The 12,044-nt window shown below is 40.5% G+C and overlaps 1 protein-coding gene across 3 annotated transcripts in view; it reads right to left on the bottom strand.

Moving 5' to 3' along the window:
- Positions 1-74: 74 nt before the first annotated feature.
- LOC101162458 (polypeptide N-acetylgalactosaminyltransferase 4) overlaps positions 75-12,044 on the bottom strand; it is a 50,055-nt gene continuing 38,085 nt past the window's right edge. For all 3 annotated transcript variants that reach the window (XM_020707082.2, XM_020707081.2, XM_004073975.4), the window contains 7 exons: positions 11,825-12,010; positions 11,535-11,652; positions 9,442-9,618; positions 6,550-6,681; positions 5,951-6,061; positions 2,060-2,212; positions 75-1,979 (listed from right to left, as the gene is read on the bottom strand). In XM_020707082.2, coding sequence (XP_020562741.1) covers positions 1,848-1,979; positions 2,060-2,212; positions 5,951-6,061; positions 6,550-6,681; positions 9,442-9,618; positions 11,535-11,652; positions 11,825-12,010 — 1,009 coding nt within the window. In that variant the 3' untranslated portion in view covers positions 75-1,847. The remainder of the gene's footprint in view (positions 1,980-2,059; positions 2,213-5,950; positions 6,062-6,549; positions 6,682-9,441; positions 9,619-11,534; positions 11,653-11,824; positions 12,011-12,044) is intronic.

Below are 12,044 nucleotides of genomic sequence, written 5' to 3'. Positions count from 1 at the left end.
TTTTGTCTCTATAACCAACAATCTGGTGTGTAAATGTGACAAGAAACAACAAAAAGAATACAAAACTTTGCAAATGTGGTTAGTTTTTTTATTTATTATTTTCCCAATCATACCAGCAGCTTTCAACACTTTATTTTTTTTTTAGAAACATAGAAACAAAGCAGTCCACCATTACAACAAATGATCAATGTTCCCTATTTGCATTTATCAGTAATTTTTAAATATGTTTTTTTTTAACATTATTACAGCCCCTCTTTGGTCCTCCAAACCAAATATTTATAAGAAAGTAGCACAGAATAAGCGTGTTTGTACAAATCCATCAACAAGCATAAACATTTGATTTTCATAAATCCAATTAACAGATATTTACCAGGTATTATGTCTGATTTCCTGGTCCCCCCATAAATAGTGGAATGCATTTAGCAAACAGGGCTGAAAAACAAGGCACACAGATGGTCTCTCTAGAGGCCTTTTGTAGATCTTCTAGTTTTTTCCCACACAGATTTAAATAAAGTGACACATTTTGCTTTTGGCACACATTTGTTTTCGAGTGACCGATGAAGCTACAAGTCCTGCTCAATTTTTACACAACTCTAAATAGGCGATTTACAATATAAATGTAAAGTCATATCAGAACTTTAGGGTAATACCCATTTCTTTTCAAGTCTTGTCCAGGTAGTTTTCCACAATAACACTGGCTTCACAGGTAAAAGACAGAACTAGGAAGCAGTGGAGTGTAATCATAGTGCTGCCTGCCCATATTTTATAGGGGTGTAACGATAAATTGAACTATATTCCCACCATCCAGCCAGATCCATCTGTCTGCTAATCAAATCCACCGATACCATTATAAGATCCTTTCAAAATAAAATCAATTGATTATATCGATATTGGAAAATATCATTTGGATTGAGGTTTATTAGGTTTATTTTAACGTAAAAACAAGCATTACAGCAGATAACACACATGTGATGACAGCAAAAAATCATCAAAAATGTGGGACCAGACAGTGTGCTAGAATGTTCGAACAATGTTCCGTTTGGATTGTTTTAATGCGGAAAAACAACAGTGGGCTGAACTTTAGGAAACTAAAATGTGAATGGATTTACCATTCATTCTTTTTTACTTGTTTGTTTGTACACGTATTTAATTTACACTTAATATCTTGGAAGAAATACTAAGAAGACTTCACCTGCACTGTAGAGTACCCAGGTATTTCTCTCCGAGTCACACTGGTTGAAGTTTTGGCTAACAATCGATTTAAGGTCGGTGAATTGGATAGTTTAAAATAAACCCATATGGACTATGAATCATATCATCAACCACAAATAACGATATGAGTCGTTGGAAGGAATCGTTACACCCCTAATATTTTAGGAACCAAATGAGCAAAATGCAGCTTGCATTTTGCTTCTTGTAGCAGCCAGGATTTGACAATTTATGACAAACAAACAAGATAATTAAAAAATAATAATAATAAAATGAATTGCACATTAAAGCAACATTCTATGGTGCAGCAAGAGTTTTTAAAGAATCGTCTTCATAGGTATTCTCTCTTTTTTTTTGTAGGAGAATTTAAATCGCACTTAAGGTGAGCTGTATTATATTTTACGAGGCACTTGGATGAAAGAAACATCTAAGTTTATAAAGTGGAGCTGATAAGCCCCCTCATCTGGGATGTGCACAGACTTTAAAAGGTATAAAAGCACTCAGTGGGGTCATTTATTGGCCTAAAGTGACTTATTCAAAACCTACTTGGTTTGAGTGCAGTACAGACTGCTTCAGAACAGCACCGTGGTCTCAAACGGTCACTTGAAATGTCCAGCTATAGTTTGACATTCCTCTTTCTACCACTCAAACTTCCACAGTTGCTTCTTCTCGTTCGGGCTGCACCCACTCATCTGGGCGTCTGTGCGACCCTCGGTCGTGCGGAAAGCCGTCACGCACATGTCTGAGTGAGGATGGTAGATGGTCCCATCCTGGAGGGGGTGACAGTCTTAAAATACAATCTGGGTTCTGAGAAAATTGTGCGAGATGCATGGTGAGGTACAGCAATTACCTTTCTGAAGTCCCAGATGATACTAGGAGGTTTTAGCTCCCAGTCACGAGGGCAGTTCCTCATATTTATGCTGGTCTGGCCGTCAAGGACCTCAGCGCACAGCTCTGTCACAGAGTTGAAACGGATCTCCTTCTGAGAGGTGTATTCAAAGTACTGGAACACAGAACAAGTCGCGTTGTTCTATTTTGCTTGTTTAGGTGGAGTTTACAGTTGGACATTTCCTTGACAAGGCAAACAAAACAAGAGGTCACAGACGGAGGGTTGACTCATGTGCGGGCTGTGGGTTTTTGGGTTGTAAAGGGCTAGAGAAAATTGTAGACAGGAGGGGCCACGTCTTAAAGGGAGTGTTGTGACGTATTCATAAATTGCACAAACTTATGACGTACAGAGGATGCTGTTGTAGAGTGCCTTCATTACACTCTATTCATCATCCCTTAGCCCTATTGACCCGTATTGGTGTTAATCCATACAGATGCATTTCTCCAGCCCTGTGGAGGGTCAGCATGCCCGTAGTAAAAAAAAAAATGTCCACGAACATCTTCGTTTGACAGGTTTCGCGGCCCGTACAGGTTTGCCGATTTTTCACCAGCACACAGCCCGTATCCACCCGTAAGGGCAGTTGTGACGACTGTTTTAACTGATCGATATCAAACCGTAAACTATAATGGACTACAGTCCTCACCCCTTCCTCTACAATGTGGTTTACCTCAAGTTTCCATTTTGGGTCCTCTGTTATTTTTATTATATGTCAATGATCTACCCAATGCATCAGTTAAACTTTCTAAAATATTATTTGCAGATGACACCAGTGTATTCTATTCCCATAAGGATTTAGATACTCTTAACAATGTTGTAAATGATGAACTTGACAAGACTTGGTTCAAAGCTAACAAATTGACACTCAATATAAAAAAAAAAAACACTTTTTATTGTTTGGTCTAAAATCAAAAGCCATGGATTTCTCTTTTAAAATACAAATTGATAACATTCCAATCAAAAATGTTAGCTGTGTTCGTTTCCTTGGTGTATTAGTGGATGAATCCTTATCTTGGAAACCTCATGTTAGTTTTATTAGTACAAAAATTGACAAAATGGTGGGTATCCTAGGTAAAACCCATCATTTGATGAATACAAAGGTTGCAACTATGTTGTACTATTCAATGATATATCCATTTATTAGTTACTGTAATATTGCTTGGGCTAGTACACATCAAACTAAACTTGAACTTATTCTGCGTTTACAAAAACGAGCTCTGAGAATAATATTCAATGTAGGAAATCGACATTCATCTCAACCTTTGCTTTTTCAGGCCAGTGTCCTGAGTATCTATCAAGTCAACCAACTTCAAACTGGTCAGTTTGTTTTCAATTCTATTAGAAAACTTCTTCCCCAACATTTCACCAACATGTTCAATTTTAATAATGAATTTCATGAATATCCCACTCGGGGTGTCTGTCTAATCAGAGCACCTTTCTCTCGCATAACTCAGTCACAGTTTAGTGTCTTATACAGAGGATGTAAAATTGTATTTACTGAACAGTATTATTTTTTAGCTTATAGACTCATTATGGTGGTTGCCACATGTTAAGCCCCTTGTGGGTTTTTGGCAACCATCCATCACATCCGCATTGTTGAATATTCTGGTTTTATTTACTTTTTTTGATATGTCACCGGTAGGGTGATCCGCGAAAAAACACATTTATTCACGTGGGTGGGCTCTGACTTAAAGAAGTTTACATTAAAATGTGAGTGCTGCGTTTTTGTTTTTCGTGACATTTTAAAGTCATGTCATGTATTTCTTGAGCACTGGCAGCTACGTGCTCACAGAGATGACCGGCGGCTATTAATGACACCATCAAGCAACACTCACGTCCACATTTGAAGACACTTTTTTTCCTTATTTCCCTCCAGTTGGAGGGCTTTTTTCAATCCCTAAATGCAGGGATCGGGAGAAGCTAGGTGTAGGGAAGCAATTCGGATTCAGTCTAGGTTCACTTCTTCAGCAACCTTTTTACGGCTAAGCCAGTCTTGTATAATGTGTCTATTTGTGTGTCCAGGGAGCTATTCCGTGAAGACAAGGGCTTGGCCGTCTCAATCGTCTGGACATGAACCTAACTCTTCATCTAGAGCAGGGGTCGGGAACCTTTTTGGCCAAGAGAGCCATAAACGCCACATATTTTTAAATGTAATTTCGAAAGAGCCATACAATAATGTAGTGTCCCTTTCCCACACTGAGGCACGGAGACTTAACCTCTCTTAAGGTTCTTTATTCTGTTTACTGTAGACTGCAACAAACGCCGTACAATTAATTCAGCAGCTCCTGAATCTCTCCCGCTGAGACGAGAGAGAGCGCTTCTCCCAACTTTATATTCGCTCCTGCCGCTCCAGCCCTCCCATTTCCCTTATTCGGCCCACAGCTGAACCCCATTGGTCCAAACTACCTAACAACAGGCTGAGCGACAGAACTGAGAGCCAATCAGATCTCTGCTTGATGCGTTCATGAACTCCAGAACTTTTAACGCGGCCCAACAGCCACGTTAAACTCAGTCCGCAACAATATGTTTAAAACTAAATATACAAATGAATGTGTGCATTTGATGTAATTTCAACATTTTTAAAGTACAATAAGTCTGTGGATTATTTTTAATAACATTGTTATGCTGTTGCTAATAAATGATGAGTATTTCTCGTGGTAGTTTTGCTGATTGTCTAGTCCGGTTACGTGGTGAGTTTCTGCTTCATGCAGACGTTGAGACTTTAAACGTGATCGTAGGTCTGAATGTTCTGTAGATGTGAGACAGACTGCTCACATGCAGACGGGGAGCCAAACACACACTCACACGCCGCAGTGAGTGACGGGCAGCGGGTTTTACGTTTTTACAATCCCTGCGCGATTCACCTGCTGCCTGTCCCCACAACACCTCAGAACCACCCTCTGCTTTCTCCCTCACACATCCCGTCCCCGCAACTGCGCGCTCTTTCTCAGAGACGGGAGCGCGCAGTTTTAGGCACGGCAATTCACAGGTTTTCAGCTGGCACAAACTCTGTGAAATAATAGATAATAGTAAACTGATAGCGCTGGCGCAGATTTTGTTCTCCAAGCACCGATACTACTCCGCGCCTCTGGCATCGCATGGCGCCCGAGAAGGACTGGTCTAATGAAAAAAAAAGTATAATTAAAGATTTGTCTGCGAGCCACATGTGACCATCAAAAGAGCCATATATGGCTCGCGAGCCATAGGTTCCCGACCCCTGATCTAGAGTGTCATTTGAAGTGGAAAAAAGATCCAGAAGTGAGCTGCTCATTAAACAGAGGGTAATCAATCGTCAACCAACCTCGTGCTACTCTGCACATCTCATGTGTCTTTCAGACGCATCGAGGCATGTCGTGGTCATTTCTAATAAAGGTTCCACTTATGGCCAGTGTCTCTGACATCAGACTGGGTGACCTTTTCTGCCAGAGAGTCTTCTAAATAGAATGTTGGTTTATTTGAGCCAGATAAAGGAAAGCAAGTTTTGGGAGGACTTTTATCTCAAACATTGATTTAACCCTTTAACATCGGTGATGTCTCGGGCGACAGCTAAATAACAAACCCTTTTGACTTACCGTAACTCTTCGACCATTCTCACAATCAATCTGAATAAGCTGATTCTGACGTGGAAAAAGGTGTCTTTTCATATCTGCTTTCCGCCAATATGATACAGTGCTGCATAACGATGCAAAGCCGCTTTTCTCCATTTCAGAATCCACTGAAGTTACGATAGTTGCATAAACGGTTGAAGATTAACGATAGATTGTCAACATTGTAGCTTGATTTTGGATTTAGGAGTTAGCATGAACTATTGATCATCTGTTTTACAGAATGAGCAGAGTAAAAAGTTTACCGTACCTGGTTTCCACCTTGGCCATGGCAGCCAAACAAAGAAAGATGGGCTCCTGTGGGGTTGTGATCTGGTGCATTGTAATCCAGGCACTCTGACTGTATTCCTGAGCTGCGGATCTGGTAAAAAAAAAATAGGTATTATTAACATAAAGAGGTTGCATTTTTCATTTTTCGTTTTCATTTCAAGGCTTGTAAACAAAATTAGCCACACATTTTCATTCAAACCAATCACCACCCTAACATCAGTGATGGTATGTGGGGTAATACTATTGAAGTGCAACCTCAATTTTCCTAAATGGTGCAACTACTCTATGTGTAGAACCTGGGTCCTGCATTTACCTATACAGTGTTCCCCTGCGTATTTGCTTTTCACTATTCGCTGAACTTTTTTCAGCAATGTCACTCCTTCGGTTCAACTTATTTGCTGAATATTCCTGATCCAGGTAATCAGCAGCAGATAAGGCAGGATTTATAGAAATCCAGAGGAAGGCCAGCCCTCGAGGCCTAGAATTTGACACCCCTGATCCAGGGTGTACACCCCCTTCGCCCTTCAGTAGCTGGGTAGGCTCCAGTATATCTGTCACATCCAACCAGTAGACACTTACCGCACCATGCCACCCTTCCCTGTCTTCAGGAACATGAAGTTCTGGGTATATATTCTTCAGATACCAATCAAAACTGTTGCATTTCAGCCTTTCCCTCAGCTGCAGCCGCTCAGTGATGTCACCATAGTTCTCCTGTAAAGTACAAAAATCTGATACAATTTCAAAACTTCCAACAAATAAAAAATAAATAAATCACAATTTTTTTAAACATGTTATTTTAAAACCAGTTCTTTAGAATGTTCTGGTGAAAAATTGGTTATTCCACATCGTGACAAGCACACAAGTAAGAAAGCTTGGCAAAAGGAACCAAAACTGACTAATCTTGTTTGTGTTCAATAGGAGGTTATGTAGTTTCAGACACACAAGGTGTTTATTTGTATAAATTCCTTTTATATTTGAGGATAACGTTTATTTTTATTTGTATTTGAGTATATTTCTTTTAGGACTGGATGCAAGACAGAGGGAGAGTAGAATTCTAGAGATGGGGGACATGGGTACAAGAAAGAAAAACGGGGTAAAGAAGTTAGAAACACAAAGGTGGGGTAGGATTACAAATGAAATGAAGCAATTTGTTTGAAGTTAATCATCAGACCTTTTACAGGCAAATGTTATGAAAAGGGGTGGGCTCCTTAAAACAGTGTTTTTCAACCTTTTTTGAGCCACGGCACACTTTAACCTTGACAAAAATCCTGCGGCACCCCAGCATCCAAAAAAGCAAAAAAAAAACAAAGGAGAAACTCATAGTCTGTATTGATCTACAGCCCCTCTGCAATCTCACATGCATTGATGTTTTAAAATGTGGCAGAAAAACCTGGAAACTGCCGCTGTTTTTTCTAAAAGATGTCAAAAAAGTTAAGTTAAAATATTTAGAAACTTTTTGATGTGTGTTAGTTTTGATTTCAAGACGTTTAACAAGGACTCATTGTGCGCTGAGACGCTGTCACTTTCATCCAATGCATCATGGGAGATGTAGTGCAAACAGCCGCCGAATGCAGACAGACTATCGTCTCTGAGCTTCATTGTTTTGTTCACTTTTTCCACGGTCTGACACCGGATCCCGCGGAAAGCTACACCGCTAAAGACGAGCTTTAGCTGGTATTTTTGTTGGAACTGAGAGACTTTTTGAGCAGAATCAGAACAAGGAAGTGAAGACTTTAACCACCTCTGATTGGTCAGACTGATGACGTGTGATTAAGCCTCCAAGAATGATTGGTGGAGACAGTTAAAGGGGCGGTTTAGCTGCGGCTAAATCGCGGTACCGTCATTCTCATCAAAATGTCTTTAATAGAATCAAATAAACACAAAGAAAAAAGTATTTTACAATCTTACATATTCCTAACTACTAGGTGTTTTATCAGGGCCTGTTTGGATGAACACAGAGCTGATATCCTGGAGATGGTCTCTGTTGTTAGATCAGTTAATGAGGGCAATTACCCACGGCACACCTGACCACACGGCACTGGTTGAAAAACACTGCCCTAGATCATGGCATAGCCAGAGATCTCAGGGATCACCCTCCCTGCAGGGAGAGTGGATCACCATGCCAGGGAAGCCAATGCCCACGGGACACAACCACCAGAGTACTGTGAGGACACCTTCTGTTTGTTGATGGTGATGTCCAGGCACCCTACTTTTAAATGTCCAATTAAAACCAAGAGAGGAAGGGGTTAAATGCATCAACCAGAGGGTAGGAATCACTGTTAAGTAGGCCAACCCCAAAGGTGGAATCCAAACGAACCCCTCTCTTCTGACATTCTAAAGAATTGTCATGTAGGAAGGAGGGCAGTTTGGGAACAGCTTCCAGACTAACCCCCAATTTTATTTGAAACCCTTGCCCCCAGCCCCCCAAGCATTGACTCCAAGACTCCAAGGCCAAGAATAAGGAAAACACAAGTAAAACTGACACCCTAGGCTCGCTCACTCACACACACAGATCCGCACACACACGCACACACACACCACCATTCATTAGAAAGTTGCTTGAGGAATGTGTCCAAGTATTGAGCTTTGTCAGTGATGCTTAAAATAGGAGCAGTCTGTGCCTCAACAAGTCAAACCGGTCTTGTCGGCACAAGGTGCCACTTTGAGCAATAAGCAAACCATGCAAACATCATTTTTCACTTGCACTGTTAAAATGCAACAAAATCTTAAGAACTACATAATTTTGTCTTACAAATTAAACTATTAATAAAGTATGTGTGTCATGCGAAAGCAAAACATTCATATCATTAAAGCAGACTGGTATTATCTGCAAAACCACCACATCAGCTACAGCCACAACCTAATGAGACCCTGAGGGACTGACTGGTAGACACCAATGTGTGCACATCAGAGAATGCTCATGAGTTTAGTAAAATACTATGAAAACACAATGTAAAATCCCCGAGTCACAAGCTGTTCCAGGAAATAGCCTAACAGGTGTGTTTGAAGTTTCTGAACAAAATAGACTAAAGTGAATTGTAGGCAGCATTAAATTTAAACAACCTATTAAATTCAGTTGCATTTTAATACATTTGGAGTCAGTGATTGTATAGAGTAGTATAGAACTTTTATTGATCCCACAAACTGATTAGCAATGATGTGTTCAATGTGATCTACTGTTTGATCAAAGATCCCTGACATTAATAATGTATTTTTTCAGATAGGTGTAACTGAGATGCATGCATTTTTGATGGTATTGAGCTCCGAGACCTGAGAGGCCCAACACATAAAAACACACAAACACAGACTTGACCTGGTGAGACAGACAGTCTGAGATCATGTGTTGACACCCAGACAGGGGAATTATATCATTACAAGCCTTCTAAATATTGTGCAAGCAGGTGTCTAAATTGCATGAAAATAGTACTGACAGATGGGCTTGATCTTGTTCTACCTGTTCTCATGTTCTACCTTTTTGGCTGGAGGGTTCCTGTTGTAGAAGTGATGTTTATAAGAGTCCATCCAAACCTCTGCAGCTCGCACAGTGTTCTGGAGGAAGTTTGGCCGGGCATAAGGGGCTTTTTTAGGGAACACATGGCCCACATGAGAGCAGGGATGAATCTCCAGACTGCCCCCACACTGCCAAACCTATGGGTGTGAGAGCAAAGCAAAAAAAAATGAATAACTTTAAATAGCCAGCTTCAGTAGGGTTTATGTTTTTATTATATTGGAAGAGGGTGAATCAGCTGTCAGCCACACTGATGTGCTGTATTTCCATCCCTTCGGAGCAGAATAAGGCACACCTTTGAGCAAAGTCGTCAGATTCACCCTTTGTCACATGCACCTATTCAAGATTTTGGGTTCATATAGAGGAGTGGCTGCATCTTAACCCTTGTGCTATCCTAGCAACCATTGGGAGTTGGGTCATCTAGACCCACTAGTCAGTGCTCTGAACCTTTTTTCTTCAATGATTTGTGATCTTCACTGGTGTCCATGGATTACATGAAATCTTTCCACCTTTATCCACCTTTGTCATGGTAGGGAGAACACGTCAATGCAAGGGTGGGGTCATCTAAGATGGCACAAGGGTTACGGGTAGCGCAGGTGTGCGGCCACTTCAAAGAATGTAATAAAAATGGAGCGTACCATTGTTGCACACAAGTAAATGTCTCATGAAGCATCTGCAAGACTAATAGAAGATGCACCCACCTATGACATACAGCTGACGCTGTTGTACAGTCCCCTTGCGCAGCCCTATCGTCATTAGTAAGGTGCGGGTACCCTTACTGACCGTGCTAATGCCACACAAACAGGGTATGCAGGTAATACGTTGGCTGTAGGATGCCCAAACTATGCTCTGATTGGCTAATTTCCTCATCTCCAACAGTCAGGTTGAGCGTAAGGAGTGCGCACTAATCACATGAACAGCACTATTGGGCACATCTACTTCATCCTTACACCTTCCTGTCGTGTAAGTCATCGCTACCACCCGTCGCTCACACCATACCCGTAGAAAAATGAATATCTTTGTTCAAAGGACTCACCGATCGGTCTATGACTTTACTATTACATGAATGGCTCAACTACATGCCTCGTACAGCTTTGCCCGTTTTTTGCCCACAGACAGCCCCCCAGCTGTGAGGGCAGTTTTGACTAAGGCTTAATTTAGGATGTGTTTGTTGTTAACCTGGAAGACTTGCAGCTCCATGTTCCATGGAACGATTTTGTGGAGCTGCATGTAACTTCAGTGTTGACACACAAATAAACTGTTGCATGACTCGAGCAATTTTCCTCAACTGACTACAAAGTAACTTCCTTTAGAGACCACAACTTTAATTCACTACCAACTTAAAAAAATAGTTTTGAAGCAATTCTTACCAAACTAATTCATTTTAATACAATGTAAAAATGAATATGTTTGTTTGTTGTAAAACAACAATATTTCCACTTATAGTAGTTATATATACTAAAAATAATTGAAAATACAGTTATCTGTTTTTGGCAGAGATCCCCTTAAATATTCAATCTCAAAGTAAAAAATCAAACATTGTTTTGTAGGTCACAAATGCACTATTTAAGGACAAAAGGCTGCTAATTGGGTAATGTTTGTATTGCTAAGCTAAATGACTGTATAATAATTAAATTTAGGCTTAAAGCATTACAATAAGTAAAGATCCCTCAAAATGAGACATTTTTTAATTAATTTACCAAAAAAAACAACAACTTTACTCTCTTGAGCCAATCTAAGGAGCCAGATTTAAATAATGCAAAATGAATCACATCACTATAAGATGGAACTAGATGATGTCTGACACCCCAATAAACGACATGTTTCCATTTAGCTTAGCTCGCCAAATCTGGAAATCACCTAGTGAAACCAAATTCATTGAGCAACCTGATTATATTGTAGACATTTATAGGTATTCACTAAACATGAATTGGCAACCAAAACAAGGCAGATTATTTTTTTGTTGAGTGCTTTCAAACACTTTGGTCTCACATTTGGAAGTATAACTGTTAACCTAAGGCTTTATCTTGCATATCTGATGGAAAACTGATCTCACCCTGAAAGAGAGCTCCAGGTTTTCTCCTCCCCACACCTCCATGCCCATGTCATATGTGCCAAGGTACTCGAAATACACTTTGCTCACAGCAAATAATCCCCCTGCCATTGTGGGAGACCTGTGACAACGGAAGAATCATGTTTTTTGGTGTTTTTATTCATTCAAATGATGTGTGGTAATGGTGTCAGAGTGATGCACAAGAAAATTGATGCTAAAGTTCGTATGACCCAACTTTATAAAGCGATTCCTCATGCGAACAGCTCTCTAAAAGGATCATGTCGCTGCTGTACCTGAAGGGGTCAGTGCGGGACTTGCGCCTCTTGCGCTCAGATTCGGGGACAGAGTGCCACTGAAAGGTGAGTCTCCAGTCGAACCCTCCTATCATTGGTTCACCAGTTTGCATGTAAAACTCAAAAGAGTTCCAATCGATGGTATCAATCACAGGGCACACGATGGTACTGGCATTCTCAGCAATTCTAAATGTGCAGTCAGAAACATGCAGAAGGTTAA

The sequence above is a fragment of the Oryzias latipes genome, chromosome 11 (genome assembly GCF_002234675.1).
Source record: "Oryzias latipes chromosome 11, ASM223467v1".
Lineage (NCBI taxonomy): Eukaryota > Metazoa > Chordata > Actinopteri > Beloniformes > Adrianichthyidae > Oryzias > Oryzias latipes.
This window is presented reverse-complemented; position numbering and strand designations above follow the sequence as displayed.